Source organism: Trachypithecus francoisi, unplaced genomic scaffold, assembly GCF_009764315.1.
Source record: "Trachypithecus francoisi isolate TF-2019V2 unplaced genomic scaffold, Tfra_2.0 Lachesis_group3, whole genome shotgun sequence".
NCBI lineage: Eukaryota > Metazoa > Chordata > Mammalia > Primates > Cercopithecidae > Trachypithecus > Trachypithecus francoisi.
This window is the reverse complement of record NW_022681468.1, coordinates 162,152,967-162,171,658: the sequence shown is the minus strand read 5'-3', so window position 1 is coordinate 162,171,658 and position 18,692 is coordinate 162,152,967. Positions and strand designations below refer to the sequence as shown.

General features: G+C 36.2%; 1 protein-coding gene and 1 long non-coding RNA gene across 12 annotated transcripts in view; one reads left to right on the top strand and one right to left on the bottom strand.

Annotated features, from left to right (window-relative positions):
• UBE3A (ubiquitin protein ligase E3A) overlaps window positions 1-18,692 on the top strand; it is a 102,179-nt gene that overhangs the window by 19,303 nt on the left and 64,184 nt on the right. For 2 of the 10 annotated variants that reach the window (XM_033190759.1, XM_033190770.1), the window contains exons 2-5: window positions 8,185-8,248; window positions 10,700-10,819; window positions 11,221-11,285; window positions 14,440-14,481. In XM_033190759.1, the coding sequence (XP_033046650.1) occupies window positions 11,257-11,285; window positions 14,440-14,481 (71 nt within the window). In that variant the 5' untranslated portion in view covers window positions 8,185-8,248; window positions 10,700-10,819; window positions 11,221-11,256. Of the gene's footprint in view, window positions 1-4,299; window positions 4,433-8,184; window positions 8,249-10,699; window positions 12,841-14,439; window positions 14,482-18,692 lie in introns of those variants that run through there. The other 8 variants (XM_033190763.1, XM_033190760.1, XM_033190765.1 and 5 more) reach the window with 8 other exon arrangements.
• Window positions 1,066-18,692, bottom strand: part of LOC117070982 — a 149,660-nt gene continuing 132,033 nt past the window's right edge. For both annotated transcript variants that reach the window (XR_004432129.1, XR_004432132.1), the window contains exon 7: window positions 1,066-1,243. This is a non-coding gene — a long non-coding RNA (uncharacterized LOC117070982). The remainder of the gene's footprint in view (window positions 1,244-18,692) is intronic.

The window sequence follows — 18,692 nt, the reverse complement described above, 5'->3', positions numbered from 1 at the left end:
GTTGGCCATATAGTTGTGTTTAAGACACTGTTTGTTTTCTATTTGTCTCATCTTTTCTTCCTTTTCTGCCTTCTTTTCGGTTAATGGAGCATTTTTGGAATTTTGTTTTGTCTCCATTATTAGCTTGTCCCTCTGTTTTTTTCCCCCAGTGACACATCTAGGATTAACAGTATTCACCTTTAACTTACCTCAGTCTACCTTCAGAAATATTATTCCTCTTAATGTATAATGTAAGAACTTTAGAATAGTATACATCCATTTACTCTCCCTCATTCATTTTGGTATTGTGACCTTAACATTTTACTTCTATATGTGTTACAGATTCCACAGTAGCATTTGAAACTATTTCTTTCAAAAGCCAGTTGTCTTACAAAGAAGCTTAAAAACTAAGAATAACATTCCTTTATATTTACCGTCTTATTTACCATTTTTATTTCTTTTCCTTTGTGGAGATTCCTTTTTGTAGATCCAAGTTTCTTGGTGTTATTTTCCTTCTACTTGAAAAAATTTCTTAAACATTTCTAAAGTGTAGGTCTACTGGCCACAAAATCTTTCAGCTTTTATTTGTATGGAAATGTCTTTATTTCACTCTTCAACATTTTATTGTACAAGTTTTCATACCACAGAGACTTTAAAATAATTGTAGAATATAATTTCACAACTAACATTTTGTTATATTTGTTTTTGTCTTCTATCTTGTCCATCTATCCATCCTCTCTTCAAGTGTCTTTTTTTATGCTTTTCAAAGTAAGTTGCAGATGTTAGTATACCACACCCTTAACTTCAGCATGTATATTAACTAAAACTTAGTAGTTTAGTGTTTTTAACTAGAATTTACTATGCTGTTCCAGTTATTTATTGCTGTGTAATACATTGCCCCAAACTTAGTGCCTTAAATATCAGCAACTATTCATTTTGCTCATGAATCTCTCATTTGATCAGGGATTGGCAAGGAGAGCTTGTCTTTGGCAATACATTGTAACAACTGTTTACATAGAATTTACATTGTATTTGGTATTATTAGTAATCTAGAGATGGTTTCACATATTTGAAGATGCATGTAGGTTATATGCAAATACTATGCCATTTTATATAAGGGATTCGAAGCATTCTTGGATTTTGGGATCCATGGGAGTCCTGGAACCAGTCCTCTGTAGATAGTTGAGGTATGACTGTAGTCTTTGGATTGAAAGAGTCACTAATTTCACTCAGATTCAAAGAGAAGGGCCATAGACTCCACCACCTGATGAAAAAATAACAGTGTTACATTGTTAAGAGCATGTAGAATGGCTTCTGTTGTGACCATCTTTGGAAAATACAGTTGACTACATATACCATTTCATGAGCTGTGACAAATGCATACACCTTTGCCAGAAAGTTTTATCAGGGTACAGAACCTGCACCTCTTTCCAGTTATTCCTTCCCCCCACACCACCCCTAGAACCTAACATTGTTCAGATTGTTTTCATCTTAGTTTAGCTTGCTTAGAACTTTATGTAAGCAGAGTCATACAATACTTATGTGTTGTAAAAAGTTTCTTTTTGCTCAGCATAATGTTTTTGAGATTCATCCATACTGTTGAATGTCTCAGTGGTTTGTAACTTCATCTGTTAAGGGACACCTGGGCTGTTGTCAGTTCCTAGCTATTATAAATAAAGGTACAATGAACAGTTGTGTGAAAAACAGTCTCTGTGTGGACATACATGTTTCTTTTCTCTTGGTTAAATAGTTGATGTGTTTTTCTTTCAGCATTTGTTTTTGATGAGAAGTCTGGTTATACAGTCATGTGCCACATGACATTTCAGTCAACAAGAGATCATAGTTGACAATAGTCATTTAAGATTATACCACCATATTTTCACTGTACCTTTTCTAGGTTTAGATATATACTTACACTGTGTTACAGTTGCTTACAGTATTCAGTGCAGTAACATGCTGTACAGGTTTATAACCTAGGAGCACCCAGGCTATACCATATATCCTAGTTCTGTAGTAAGCTATACCATCTAATCTAGATTTGTGTAAGTACATTCTGTGATGTTTGCACAATGACAGAATCACCTAATGATGCCACCTAATGATACATTTCTCAGAATGTATCTGTGCTGTTAAGTGATGCATAATGCTAATTATCTTTTTTTCTTATACTAGGTCTTCTTTCCCTGGCTGCTGTTAAGATTTTTTCTTGTCACTTTTTGTTTTTGATGATCACCATGCTAAGAGTTGTTGTTGTTTTTTAATCTGTGTATTTATGGTTTTCCTTAAATTTGGAAGATTGTTGCCATTGTTTCTTCTATATATATTTTTTACCACCTCTACTCCTCTTTCATCATTTCCTCCTTTTCTGGGACTCCAGTTACACATATGTTAGACTGTTTGGTATTATCCACAGGTCATTAACATCATATTCATTATTTTTCAGTCTTTTTATTTCCCTGTGCTTCAGTTTGCTTTGTCTTCTATTTTACTGTTTTTTCTCCTGCCTTGTTAAAGAATTTCAGATATTTTGCTTTATATTTCAAGAAATTCCATTTGATTCATTTTCATCTTCATGTATTTTTTTGAATTCTTGAGCATATTTGTAATAACAGTTTGAAAATCAGGTTACGTATTGATTTCATGATTTTTTTCACTCTGAATTTGTTGTTTTTTTCTCTTGATTATGGGTTGTATTTTCCTAGTTTATTTTTATTTTTACATACTTAATGATTTTTTAAGATTGGATACTGGACATTGTAATATTTTGTTGTTGGGTGACTAGATTTTGTTTTCTTTTAGAGTGTTTTGTTTTGTAGCCAGCTAAACAACTTGCTGGTCAGTTTTATTCCTTCAGGGCTACATTGGAGTTTGTCTAGAGAAGGCTTTGCTTTAATGGTAGTAGCTCCTACCTAAGGCATGATCCCTCTGAGTCTTTACTAAATGCTCCCAGTGTCACCGTGTTCTCTTCACTCAGGTTAGAGGGAATTTTAGGAGTCTCCCAGTCCTTTATAAGCACTGGGAATATTTCAGCTCACTGCACCTCTTTCCCTAATCGTGTACAGTTAGTACTCAGCAGTAGACTCTCACATGGCAGATTCCTGAAGCCATTTCTCTGCCTTCTCAGACAAGCACCCCTCTTGTCTGGCACTTGTCATACATTTTACCCACTTCGGCTTCCTCAGCTCTCATCTCTTGATTCTGACCTCACTGAAACTGCTGTCTTCTCATTGGGTTTCCCCTCCATTGACTGCAGGTTGGAAATTACCTCCAGGCAGACATCCAAGCAGTGGATGGCTCACCTCCTTTGTTTTTGTCCTTTCATGTATTATAGTCCTGTGCTGCCTGTTATCCAAGGTCTGAAAATTCTTGTTTGAGAAGGAGCAACTGTCAGATACTTTTGGATCTTTCTCTGAAATTAGCTTTCTGTTGTGTTTACCTCTTTGTGTAATGCTAATACCATATCAGGTTTTTTTTTTTTTTTTAGAATCTTTTGAATATACAGAAGAGTGCACTTCCAAATGTATAGCTTGCTGTGCTTTCGCACACTAGGCACACGTGTTTAGCGTTCAGATCAAGAAGCAACGTCAGCAGCTCCTGTGTGCTCACTTGTACTCTGTGTCATCCTCCCTTTTCTTCCATGTGCTCACTTGTACTCTGTGTCATCCTCCCTTTTCTTCCATGTGTAACTGCTGTCCTGACTTCTCATAGCATAGATTAGATTTGCCTGTTTTTGTCCTTTAACTAGAATCAAGCACATTTAATTGTGTCTGACTTCTTTTAATGTGTTTGTGAGATTTATCCACACTGTTGGTTGTAGTAATTGTTTATGATAGTCGCTGTATAGTATTCCATTTTAAGAATATGCCACAGTTTAATCTGCTATTGATGGACATTTAATCATTTTTGGTTTGGGACTGTTAAGAATATTGCTGCTGCTCTAAACATTTCAGTGATTGTCTTCTCGTGAATATGTGTACTTAATTCTGTTTGATGTATACTTAAGAGGGAAATTTTTAAGTCATAGATTATGCATATATTTAGTGTATACTCCGTTTTTTGAAGGTGTTGTGCTGATTTTAATTATACCATTTAAGTTAATACGTTTTAATATGTGGTAGAGAAAGGGACATTATTAGAAACAATTGTTTTGGTTATTCTTACATATTTAGTCCTTGAAATAAAATGTTTCTTAAATTGGCATTTACTTATATTTGTGTTGCTTTGGGAAGAAATGATATCTTTGTTCATCTATGAGTCACATTTGGAACTAGCTCAAAGGCCATGGGTCCTGATTCCTTTTTTTTTTTTTTTTTTCTTGTAGAGGGGAGGTATGGTGTCAAGAAAACATAGTCACCATTATTATGAAAATTAAAATATGGAAGAGATGATCCCTACATCAATCAGCTTACAACTAGAGGCACTGACAAATGTATACAGATAGCTGTAATGTAAGGTATAACATAATATAAGGAGACATTAATTATGTTATGGTATTAAGAATGTATAATAAGACATGAAGGAGATGGTGATTATGTATAAGAGTTTAGACAACCCTGTGAGATACAGTGTTTAGAATGAGGCCAGTTTTTAACATGGCACGATAGATGGGTGGGGGATAGAGGTTAGTAATGGATAGAGAACCATTTCTGAGTGAAGTCTCCTCAGAAGCAAAAGCATTGAAGTCAGAAACACAGATATCCAGTGTATTATAGCCAGTGGTCAAATGATGGGGCTAGATCTGGTACCTGGTGATGATGTCATGTAGTGGGCAGTAGTGCTGGGATGGCTGGGGTCAGGCAGGGGCCTCACATAAAATGTGAAGGAGTTAGAAATTTATTTGGTTGGCATGAGAAAGTGTTAAAGCTTTTGAATATAGAACGATATGTCTAACTTTGAGTTTTTAGGAAAATAATTCTAGTGGCAAAATTGAGGATAAAGGCAAAAGGGAAACCGGATGTGAAATAATGGGGCACTGTAGTAGGACAGTATTGGTAAGTTTGGGGAAAAAAGGAGCAAGAGATATTTTTAAGGAAATGTATAGGGTTTGAGTGTAAATTAGAAGGCAGGTACAAGGGAATGAACGTGGTCTTTAGAATCAGACAAATTAGAGTTTAAATCTTAGCCTGCATTTAAAGGACTGAAAGCAAGTCCCCTAAGAGAAAAAATGTCTCTTTTGTAAGATGCTTATTCTATGAACACTTACAAGCACTGGAAGTATAAAAGCAAATGATACACATATTCTCTTGAAGTCTGGTCTAGTCTGGAAGAAGAGGCTGCACTGGCAGGTTTTGACCAAATTGTGTAGAGTCTCATCTGACACGATTGGGAGCTTTGGCTTATTCTGGAAACAACTAAAAGCCATCAAAAAAGACCGGGGAATAGTGTGGGAATGTAGACATGTGGGGGAGTTTCTCAGGATGAATTGGTAGCAATTAGTAAACAATTTGATATACTGGGAAAGAGAGAGACTCTTTAGAATATGACTGAGAATCTTCCAATTTGAGCAGCTGGTCTGATAGTGTGCTACCATCATTACCTCACAGGATTTTTCTTACTGTGTCTTGTAAATCTTGCTTGTCCCTCATAAAGAATGGTTTTCCTTTTCTTCAGACTAAGGACTTTTTATTATAATACACAACTTACCCCCTGTATTTCTCCGTCACAACCCTTAACTGTGCATTGCAATTGCATCATTCATTGTGGTTTTTATTTGTGCCCATTTCCTTCACCACGTGAGGACAAGAAATTATGTCTCGTTTTTCTACCACTGCATCTTCATCCACCTAGTAGGCACTCAAAATCTAGTAGACAATTTTCGAATTAATGATTATGAAGAATTTGAAGGCTGAACAAGTATCAATCTACACAGTGGTCAGGGCAAATAAAAATGAGGGGAAGAACGTAATGAATGGCACCAAATTTTTCAATTCATAGCCAGGACAGTGAGATTAGGCAGAGTGATTTCTTTGGGAAAATAATTTGAGTTTGATTTTAGATACATTGAATGTAGATGCTAATTAGACATCCATATGAATGTGTACCGTTGGTAATATGTAGTTGCAGGCATACCATGCCAGAGATAAGGGCTTAAAGATACAGATTTAGGGGTTCGTAAGCATAGAGGTGCTATGGGAATGGATGACATTGCGCAGAAAATTGGTTTAGGTTAAGAAAAATGGCTGTTGACTGAAACTTGGAGAGAGGCCATGTATGAGAGGTAGGAAGATGAACCTAGCAGAAGACCTTGTTGCCTTTAGAGAGATGGAAGAAAATGAGTGGATACTACATTAGGGAAGCCAGAGGAGATGAGGAGTCATTAGCAGTCTTAAAAGCTAGAAAAATTAAGTAGGATTAAGGGACCAAAGCACTGGGAGAATATACAGAAATCATGGAAACTTTTGTAAGAAAAATTTCAGTAGGTGGGAAAATAGCAGCTGAGCTAGTGGTTTTCACGTCTTTTTGGCAGTGAAAGGAAAGAGGATAAAGAAATGGTGCTCCGAGGAGCTAATGGAGTTGAGGGAATTATGTTGCAAGTTATTATTTGAAAGCAGTATTTAAAACTTTATAAGTCTTAACTGCAGAATGGACTGAAATGAGGAGAGCCTAAAGCAGGAAGACTTAGGAAAGTTGTTGGAGTAGCCCTTTAGTTGTGAAATGTGTAAACAGATGAAACTTAGACAGTTTTAATAAGTAACATTTTCCATAAATATAAGACACCATAAACATGGTGCAAAGGAGAACAGAAGTGTTGGGTGTTATAAAAAGTGATAGAGAAAAAAACAGATTGTGAAATTAAGTTTTGAAACAGCTGTAGAAGGAGGTGAAGGAGAAATAGAAATGAATAAAATGAAAATTTTAGGGAGATAGATGTAGATCAACATAGGTATGTCTTATTAGACTATACTTATTTATAAGATTATTAGACTGAGCCCTCTGTTGAAGAGATAAAGTAAGAGAACTATGTCTGGTATTAGGATTCTTATGGTTAAATTGGCAAGTGAGTGTGCCTGATATTTGTAGTGCTTACAGTTTTTGTTACTCTGTATTTTTATAGATTTGGTGTGTTTCCTCTATGATTATGTGTTCCTAACTCGTAATTTGGAAGGGAGGGCTTCTTCAGATGAGATGTGTGTCATGTGAAGTATATGTTAAAATGCAAATTCATTTCTGTGTACTTGGGTGGGTCTGAAAAAAATTTAAAAAAATAATAATTCATGTACCCCTACTTCATGTACTGAATGAGAATCTTTGCGGGTAGAGCCCAAGTAGTTGCATTTTTAGATTTCCCCAGGTAATTTTGTTATAGGCTGAAGTTTGAAACTCAGTCTCTAAAACCTTAAAAGTTGGTTAATTTTATTTCAAAATGTTGATATGCAGTGTATTCATTTTCTACCATCAACTTCTAGGACACTGGATAGGTTTCTTAATCTTTGAGATTTGGTTTCTTTATATGTAATGCAGTACATTAAAGGACTTTATTTCTGTTCCATTGAGGAACGTTCTGATTGTATACAAACAAGTTAAGCATTTACAGTGATACTTTAGGGGCTTGCTGTAAGCGTCAGGATTTTTTTTTTTTTTTAAAGAGTTAAGTTTTGATATATATTAAGTGGTTGATTTAATAAATTATAATTATCGTGGTATATTGAAGTCCTGTTTTGTGCCAGGTAGGCATTATACTATAATTTTTTAATGCATCTTCTCTACTACTATAACCTGACATTGGAGACTCAAGGGTCAGAGGGTCGACCCAAGGCTGCTACTGTAGAAAGTGGTAGATAGATGCCCAGATTTGTACCTAACATAGCCGATGCTTAGCATATAGAATTTAATTAAAAACAAACTTGCTATAGATATTTGAAGGGATTAGGGGGATATAGTCAAATAGTTTTCGTATGTATGTAGCCCTTTTTGGAGGGAGGATAGAGTAAAGAAATAGAAGGCAGTAAGCTTTGTGGATGAATATGGGAAATACGGCTTTGCCTACTGAAAGCACTCAGGCCACAGGGCCTGCCTACCTATGCTTTCCTCATCCGGGCAGCCTCTATAGAGTAATTTGTTTCTTGATATGTTTTTGGATGTTCGTAATTATTATAGAAAATAAATTTGCTTTCATGATGAAATTTAGTACCTTTTTTTTTTTTTTTTGAAAGTTTATCCAGTTGTTTATATAAAAAGAATTGAGTGAGGTGTTTTATATTTTAGGTTAAAAATCTGTAAGAGCCTGATTTTAGAATTCACCAGCTCCTCAGAAGTTTGGCGAAATATGGTATGTTTTTGTTTTATTTTTTGGAATTCGTATTGCATGTGTATCTTAATGTCATAATAATGACAGATATGTTCAGCAAATTTGGGCCCCTGCCATTTTTAAAGCATTGTGTCAGGTGCTCACTAACTACACTTCCAAGACTGTATGAGGGACCCAGGTAGGGTGCTGAAAACATTTACAATTGCTATGAAGGTAAAATAATACACATAAAAAGATTGAGAGGGCAGGTTTGGATTTTAGGCTATGAGTATTAATAGCTTGTCTGTTTGTTGTTGTTGTTGCTGCTGCTGCTGTTTTTTAGACAGAGTCTTGCTCTGTTGCCCAGGCTGGAGTGCAGTGGCACCTTCTCGGCTCACTGCAACTTCCATCTCCCGGGCTCAAGTGATTCTCATGCCTCGGCCTGCCGGGTAGTTGGGATTACAGGTGCGTGCCACCACACCTGACTAATTTTTGTATTTCTAATAGGAATGGAGTTTCACCGTGTTGGCCAGGCTGGTCTCGAACTCCTGGCCTCAAGTGATTCACCCGCCTCGGCATCCCAAAGTGCTGGGATTACAGGTGTTAGCCACCATACCCGACCATTTGTGAGCACATTATATGTCAGGCACTGTTCTGAGATATTTAGGTGTTAGCTTGTGCATCCATGACAGCTCTCTGGAATAGGTACTATTATCCTAATTCTACGTCTAAGGAAACGGAGACTCGGAGAGATTAAGTAACTTGCCCAAGATTTCTCAGCTAGTGAATGACCAAACAGAGACGTAAATCCAGCCTGGCCTTGGAGCCTTTTGAGCACTGTGTCTCATAAAAGAGGGGACTGGAAGAGAGGACTTGACTCAATAGTTTTCATAATACATATAGCTCTTTCATTACATTGAGATCAATTAGTCAATTAAAAGGTATTTTAACTTTATTATTTTTATGTTTACAAGATGGAAAGTTAGACTTGTTTGAATCTTCTAATTCCACATACCATTAGTCTCTTGAGAACACAAGGGAACGCTGTATCATGACCACATTGTTTATTTTAGGGAAGGTGGTGTTTCCCATATGACCTCAGCAATGTCTAGGTTCTTACTAGGAAATGTATGGTTAGGATAGGAATATCTGGGAGATTGCGTTATTTCTTACACATACTATAAATCCCATTTATTGGAATCCCCTGCAATTATTTTTTTATATTCAGGCCAATCCTCACCTAATCTGGATTTTGAAGCCCTGCGTTCATAACTGCATAGGTATGGGCTGAGACATTCATGTTTTAACCCTTGGTATTCGCAGATACCTTGCTGTTTTATATTGAGTTCTGAATCCACATGGTAACCACCTTCTGCGCATGACTGTTGTTGCTTTGAGGATGTTAACTATGAAATGTTTCTTCCTCCTAATTTCCTCACCTTTCTGTAGTTGACACCTCAGATTTGGCCTGGATAGGGGAATCGTGAGGGGAAAGAACTAGTTGTACAAAATGATCATTTGATACTGGAATATTTCAGATGTATGATATCTTTGCCAGAACTACAGTGTGAGTAAAGAGGCCTGCTAAATTTGAACTGTGACAATCAGAAAAGTTCAGCTAAGGCCATGTAAGGGGTTAAAAAGATACTTGGTTGAGGGAGGAGGATATGCTTTCATCTTTTGCCATACTTTTTCATGAAATTAAATCTTAGTAGATTTATGGCCAAGAAAGAGTAGAACATATTTTCATGCAGTACTTAAGGGGTTTTGACTGATGTTAAATGACCCTACTTAAGCATAGAGTTAGTAGGACTAGACTTTGTGTTTATGTGTGTGTGTGTTTATGTGTATGTGTGTAACTATTCCATTAAGCATTTGCCTACTTGGTGACTGATTTCTCTATCAGCTTAAGAATCTTTTGAGTAAATTAGTCCCCACTTAAACTTGCCATATTTGAAAGATCTCAATCTATGTTGTGAATCTTTACTCATTACGTATACTTAAATCTTGAAACCCAGTATAGCAAAACTAAGCCAAAACAAACAAACAAAAAAATCCATCCCTTGATAGGAAGTCAGTATATCTGGATTTTAGTCGTTCCTTCAACAGTAGTTCCAAAATCTTGGGCAAGTCAGTTAATCACTCGGAGGCTGCTTTATTTTTTTTTGTTTGTTTTAAAAAATTCTTACTCTATTATCTGTCTCGATTAGGTAAAGCAAAAGTTATAAGACTCAAGGTATTATTGACCAAAATGCTTCATAAAGTGTAACATGACATAAAAGTACAAGATATTATTACATTTTCTCAAATGAAGAGATCATTTAAGAAAAACAAAATGCTGGAAAATAGTCCTTAAAAACTTTTCTATAATAATTACTCTTCTGATGAATTTTGCATTGACACCTAATTTGAAGCTTTGAAAATTATTTTTTGAACAATGAATTGGGTTTATATATTAAAGTGTTCTAACCAAAGGTTTGTTTAATTTATTAGAGTTATTAAGCCTACGCTCAGATCAAGGTAGCAGCTAGACTGGTGTGACAACCTGTTTTTAATCAGTGACTCAAAGCTGTGATCACCCTGATGTCACCGAATGGCCACAGCTTGTAAAAGGTAATTTTGAATTATTTTACAGCCTTTAAAAGGCTGTCATTGTAAAGTGAAATACATACTGTAGAAATGAAGACAATGTATAGTTGGCAGGAATATTGCTAAGAATAGTGGGCCTGAGAGTTGACCTGCTTCATTTAATCTCCTTAAAATATTTTAGTGTCTTTTTTCTTACTAAAAATATCAGTAGCCACTATCAAAGACCTATCTGTATGGATAAACAGGAAAGTATTTCTCAAAAAACTTCAAAGTTTTAAACACTTTACTATAAACCTTATAGAAAACATGAAAAATTTCTCAATATGTATTTTAAAGTATGCCTTTTATGTGGTGAACGTTTTAACTAAACATTTCTCTAGAAGTTTTTATGACATTAATAAAACTAGTATACTTTTCTCTCCTAGAGAGTTACAGTGGAGGTAAAAGGAGTGGCTTGCAGGATGGAGAAGCTGCACCAGTGTTATTGGAAGTGAGCCACCATTTGAATTTGCTAGCTCATGCTGCAGTATTCAGATTAGTGGGCGTTTTGTGATCATATTTTCTGCGATTCAAATCAAGACCTAAAATTGAGACTCTTCTAAGATTTACTTTTTATTATCTAATGTTACTTGGTTATTGTTTCAGTTTTAAAATTTCTTTTCTGACTTGTTATTCTGACACACTTGAGGATAGCCTAAGTCAATAGTTTAATACAAAAATTTCCCTTTGGTTATATGTTTTGAATTAGATTATATGTTCTGCATTTACAAGCACATACAGGAGTCTTACTTCCAGCAACTTGGCAGTAAAAGAATAAGTAGACTCTTTAGGAGCCCAAGTCAAGCTTGGGAACTATTACTAGGTGGTGTGTATTTCAGAGTTTATGTTTGTTTGTTTCCAGACAAGGTCTCACTCCGTTGCCCAGGCTGGAGTGCAGTGGCATGATCACAGCTCACTGCAGCTTTGACTTCCTGGGCTCAAGTGACCCTCCCACCCCAGCCTCCCAAGTAGCTGGGACTAAAGGCGCCACCACCACACCTGGCTAAGAGATGAGGTTTCATCATGTTGCCCAGGCTGATCTTGAACTCCTGAGCTCAAGTGATCCTTATGCCTTGACCTCCCAAAGTGCTGAGATTACAGACATGAACCACCACACCTAGCATATTTCATAGTTTTGAGAGTTTGAATTCTAACCTTGGGATTTTTTTGGTAACTTATTTAGACTATTCTAGAAATATACTGTTATTAGGATGAGTAGAAATTTATTCAGACAAATTATTAATATTCACTGCAAGAAAAATGTCTGCTAGTTCTGTATATATTCATTTTTCTCTTGATTATAAAACAATTTGCAATTTGAATAGAACAACTTTGCTATGTTTAATAGACCCAGGACAGATTTATTTTAAGGTAATAATCTTTCAGTCCTTGTCCTTCTGTACTGGATTGGTTTACTTAGTTTGTCTTATCAATGGTTTTTAATAGCCTTCTTTAATATATGTAAAAAGTGGTAATTAATATATTACAGTTTGGTGACATTTTGATGCCAAAGTTCACATATTCTCTTGCTTAGGAAACAGAAATTGGGAAGACAGATATAGTTATCATTTGATAATATATTTAAATTCTATCCCATTTCAGGATCTCAAAACTTTGTAACAGTTACATATTGTACTTCTAAGACTTAGATTTGTTTTCCATCTTGTGTCTTACCTTTTTGCAGTAATATTTTTATTTTCCTATCATCATGTCCTCATTTTTTCCCCCATCTTCTTCTCTTTCCCTGTTAATTTTGAAAGTTTTGCTGCCTACGTGTTTGAAAGCTTCTAATCTGCCTCTCTTCCCTCAGTGCCAGCAGGTTTATTTTTTGTTTTGCAAGCCAGCTCTGCCTCCTTACAGTATGACATCTGATGCTGGAGGGTCGCACTTTCAAAAATGAGTCAGCTGGTACATGGGGTTATCATCAATTTTTAGCTCTTCTGTCTGGGAGATACAAGTTTGGAAGTAATCTTGGGGTACTTACCCACAAGGCTGGTGGAGACCAGGTGTGTCACATAGGTGATTTGCTTGCTCCCTGGGGGAGAGGGTGGAGTGAAATTTTTGCATTTGTGTCACTGCCAAGTCACTGCCACCTCCAGCATGCCCCAGTTTTTAGTTCTTACGTAATTTTGTGCAAAATTGAAAATTTAAATACATTGCAAAGAAGATCTAAAATAAATATTTGAGCTGCTGGAGTCTTTTTTTTTTTCTTTTCCATTCTTGTCCTTGGAATCTGAATGAATTGCAGTGAGGATAATTTTGAGAGTCTGATAAAGAAGTGAAGTGGTTTTTTTGTTTGTTTTGTTTTTAAGCTAAGAAATTTATCAAACAGGTGTGTGTGTGTGTGTGTGTGTGTGTGTGTGTGTGTGTGTGTGAGACCCTGATTTTTAAGGTTCTTGTTAGAGTTGCTTAAAGTTGGAAGCCTAAAGTCAGTGAGAAGTTCACAAATCAGAACTTTGTAATGCCAATTAGAAAATTTAGCTTTTGACCTCAAAAAACATTTTATCTAGTTTGGGAATTTCTAAGTGTTAGAAATCCGTATTATATTGACTCGCCTTACATCATTCATTGTTGCTGATGCTGTTTGTAAAAGTGAATAGGGTAACAGGAACTTATTTTTAACGACATGTTAGAGATAGGGAAATACTGATTCATGTCTCGTGAAATGAAAATGAAAGGCTTTTTAGTGACTTAGAATTTTAAATATTTCTACTTAAGAGAGCAGTGGTATATTTAGAAATAACAAAGTAACTGGCAACTATTTAAAACGGAAGTTAATTCACAGCTATCCAGTGCAAAACTTTACCTCAGGTGATACACTTTTGACAGGTAATACCTACAGTAAGTGTATTTTTAGGGAAACAATTTCATTTTTGAACCAAGATAATCATCATTTGGATGTTATATCTGATTTAAGTGTCTTTAAATTTTTACCAAGGTATTGGATTTTAGTTTGAATTGTCTAGAGTAGCGGTAGCAGTTGGCACATTTGTTCTTAAGGGCCAGAAAATAAATATTTTAGGCTTTGTGGGCCATGTGGTTTCTGCCACGAGTCCTCAGCTCTGTCCTTTTAGCGTGAAAGCAGCCATAGATGATACCTAAATGAATGAGTATGGCTGCATCCCAATAAAACTTCATTTACAAAACTACATGGCTGGCCTAGGCTTTAGTCGGTCTGCCTAGGGAATAGTTTACTGAACCACTAATCTAAAGGTTAATACTGCAAGTGAATACCAGTGAGTACCTTTGTTAATGTGGATAACCAATACTTGGCTATAGGAAGTTTTATAGTTGTGTGTTTTATTACACTTATTTGACTTTGTGAATAATTATGGCTTATAATGGCTTGTCTGTTGGTATCTATGTATAGTGTTTACAGTTTCCTTTAAAAAAGATGCATTGAGTTTTTTGATAGTCCAACCGTTAAAATAAATGTGTTGTATGGCCACCTGATCTGACCACTTTCTTTCATGTTTACGTCTTTATTTTTAAAACTGTTTTATTTAGTGCTGAAATCTTGTTTACGAATTTGTCTTCCTAAATATGTCTACCTTTTTTTGGAGTATGGAATATTTTGCTAACTGTTTCTCAATTGCGTTTTACAGATCAGGAGAACCTCAGTCTGACGACATTGAAGCTAGCCGAATGTAAGTGTGACTTGGTTGAGACTGTGCTATCTTATTTTGAGTTGCCCTAGACTGCTTTAAATTATGTCACATTATTTCTAAATAATTTCTGGTTAAACGAAAGGAATCCTTTAGCAGTAAATTGGGACATAGGAACATACCTACTTTTCTTCCTACCAGATAACTCTAAACCTTGGTAACAGTTTACTAGATTTCTACTACTAGATAGATAATTGCACACGCCTGAATTCTTAGTCTTTTTGCTTCCCTGGTAGCAGTTGTAAGGAAATAGGGAAATTGAGGAAAGAGTTAAGTTTAACAATCTCAACGCCTACCATGTTTAAGGCGTCAGTACTATGTTATAGATACAGAGATGCACAATAATTAGTTTTCACCCTACAGAAATTTATATTATACTCAGAGTGAAAGATGCGGAAGCAAATAATTTCAGTCAATGAGGTGGAATGGTATCCAGAATACAATAGTAACATAAAGGAGTACTGGAGTGAGTACCCAGGTATGCAGCAGGAATCCAGTATAGATGGCAGGGAGGTAAGAGTGGCCAGGAAATGCTTAGTTCAGTCTTGAAATGTCACAGGGAATCAGGCAGGTAGAAGCATGACCGGCTTATTCTAGGCAGAAGTATGAGCCAAAGTTCAGAAGCAGCATAGGGAGTAGGGGACAATAGGCAGTTGAGGACTTATAGATCATAAGCTAGCTGAGAGGTAGGAAAATGAAGAAGATAAGATGTGATAGAAAGGTATTTGGGAGTCAGCAAAGAAATTGCTCAGTAGGTAGATAGTAGTTTGTCAAACGTGTATTTTTAATAACCTTGCAGCAGAGAAAGGATTGAAGAGAAACGTGTGGTGGTAAGGTAGTTCAGTCAGTGAGAACCTTAACAATGACAGTGGTATAATAGGAATTCAAGATAAATTTTTCTGGATTTAAAAAACATTGAGAACATGAAGTAAGACTTTAGTGAATTTATTGTAAAGACTAAAGATGTTTCAGATAATAGAAGTAGTAATTATCAAAGCAAAGTTTTTCAAAGTAGTAAGGATTAGAATGAAAAATACAGGTGTATCTCTCATACAGGTAATATAAAAGAAAGAAAAATGCAGATGTAGTGATTGACCTTGAATAAGAGGAAAGATGCCCATCTAATGAAATTAGAAGAAGGAAGTTGAGATGGATGTGTGATATTAATTGTAATTGTGGGTGAGGTTGGAAAAATCAAGATATTCTTACTGAAAATATCTTAACCCTATTTAAATGCTGGTGTATGTTGTGAATCTGCAAGAAATGACTATAAAATGTATTTCTCAAATTTATGTGACTCAGCCATGTGACTTGTCATTTAAGTTTTTAAAAATTGTTGTAAAATACACATAATGTAAAATTTTCCGTTTCACCATTTTTAAGTATTTGGCTCAGTGGTATTAAGTATATTAATATTGTTGCACAGTCACCATCAGAACTATTTTGCAGAACTGAAACTCTGTACCCGTTAAATAATAATTCCTCATTTCCTTATCTTCACAGCCTCTGACAACCATTATTCTACTTTGTGTCTAATTTTGACTGCTCTAAGTACCATCATATAGTTTTTGTGCAAATCATACAGTTTTTGCCCTTTTATGATTGACTTATTTTACTTCGCAGTGTCCTCAAGTTTCATCTATGTTTAGCATGTTTCAAAATTTGCTTCCTTTTTCAGGCTGAGTAATGTTTTATTGTATGTATATACCACATTTTGCTTATCTGTTTACCTGTTGGTGAGCACTCAGGTTGCTTCCATGTTTTAGCTATTACAGATAATGTTGATATGAACAGGAGTGTACAAATATCTTTTTGAGACCCTGCTTTGAATTGTTTTGCATACATACCCAGAAGTGGAGTTGTTGGATCATATGGTAATTTTATTTTTAAAATTTTGAGAAACTGCCATACTCTTTTCCAGAGCAATTGTAGCTTTGCATTTCTACCACTAGTGCACAAGGGGTCCAGTTTCTCGACATCCTTGCCATCGCATATTTGTGTGTGTGTGCTTTAATAGTAGTCATTCTAGTGGGTGTAAGGTAGTATCTTACTGTAGGTTAGTGACCATGAAACTTTTTATGAAATATTTTTTAATAATATTTTGTGGAATAAAGGGTTTGTTCAGAGGTTTTGAGAAGACTGAAAACTTAGGAAGCTACTGAGAGGAATGGGTGAAGAAGTGGATCAGAAGTTATTGAGAGTCTTGGCTGGCTACCAGAAATCAGAAACCATATCAGATTAGGAGAATCTCATTCCACTGAGTGGCTAGTTAAGATTAAAGACCTTATCACACTTGAAATTTCAAGACTTTTCTCCAATAGAAGATTTTGCATGGTATTTTAGGGTTGGATATTAGCAGAGCTGATGAAACAGAATCACTAGTGGCATGTGCATAAGATGTTAACATTGGAGTATTTGAATTCATATGCTGTTGATGATGGCCATGATTGGGAAGGTTGGGATGCAAGACTGAAGTGTTGAGTTGTTTTAAGAAAAGCCTTAGGTCTCGATAACAGCAAGATGGCAGACTAGCATTTTGCAGCACCCATCTCATTGTGGAACCATCAATTTGAACAACTATCCACACACAAAAATATAAGAGCTAAGAAACCAGATGAGAGATTACCTGAATGTGCCACACAAATAAGAAAAGACACATTGAAAAGGGTAAGAAGGACAGTTTTACATTACTTGCATCACACCTCCCTCAGTCCCTGACAGCCCATCATGGAGAGAGATACTGTCCACCTGGAGGAAGGAGGGGAAGTGTACACCAGACTTAGACCCTAACATTGAGCTTGCCCCAGTAAAACTCAGTGCTAGGCAGGCCCCTATGGTCCCAGACTTCAAGTCAATACGCATAAACCAAGACTACAGGCCCACCCCGGCACCAGGCTGGATCCCATAGCCCTAGACTCCAAGCCTGTCTAGTGCTAGGCTGGTCCCTGTAGCCCTGCCCTCTAGATCGGCCCCTGTGGCCTCACATCCCTGCAGAACAAGGGTTCATACCCAGTACTTGGCCAGCCCCTTGTGATCCAAATTCTAGGCCAACACCCACCTATCCAGCCTTCACACTGGTCCTTGCAGACCCAGGGTTCAGGCTCACTCTGGTAGACCAGGATGCCAGGCCAGCACCTGTGTACCAAGGCTGCAGGACCTGTCCTGCTGACCCAGACTCCAGGCCAGCCCCTGTGGACTCAGGCTGCATCTCTGGACAGGCCGACTGGTGAAGGACTTTCCCTGATAAAGTCGCTCTGCAAAGACTGGAACAAGTCTCAGCTTCTTCAAATGTGCAGGTGCCAACACATGACTATAAGGATCAAGAACAGTCAGGGAAATGTGACACCAGTCAAAGGAACACAATAAGGCACGTGAACCAACCATAAATAAATGGAGATATATGAACTGCCTGACAAAGAATTCAAGGTAATTGTTTAAGGAAGATCAATGAATTTCAAGAAAATGCAGATAAACAATTCAACAAAATCAGGAAAACAATCAAAATGAGAAATTTCAAGATTGAAATTATTTTGTAAAAAACGAATTCTGAAGCTGAAAATGCAATAAATTGAATGAAAAATGCAAAAGAGCATTAAAAGTAGAATTGAGCAAACAGACAAAATAATCTGAACTTAAAAGACAGGTTATTTGGCTAGACTAAGGAAAAAGATGACTCAGGATCAAAAAAATTAAGAGTTGTGTTTTTTGATGATAAAAGCAACAAGTCTTTAGCTAGACTAAGAAAAAAAGAGATGACTCAAGTTAAATCAGAAATGAAAGAGGACCCATTGCAGCTGATACCAGAGAAGTACAAGAAATAAAAGGATCATAAGAGACTGAACAATTATATGCCAACAAATTGATTACCATAGAAGAAACAGATAAATTCCTAGACTTGCCCAGGCTTAGTCATGAAATTAAAAATTTGAACAGTCCAGTGACAAGGATTGTATCAGTTATAATCCTTCCTATATAAACTTCCCACCAAAGGAAGCCCAAGACTTGGTGACATTACAGCTGAATTCTAGCAGACATTTAAAGAAGAACTAGTACAAATTGTTCTCAAAATTTTATGAGAAATTTAAGAAGAAGGAATATTTTCAGACTCATTTTGGGAGATGAACATTACTTGGATACCAAAGCCAAACAAGAACTCTCCAGGATAAGAAAATTACAGACCTGTATTCTTAATT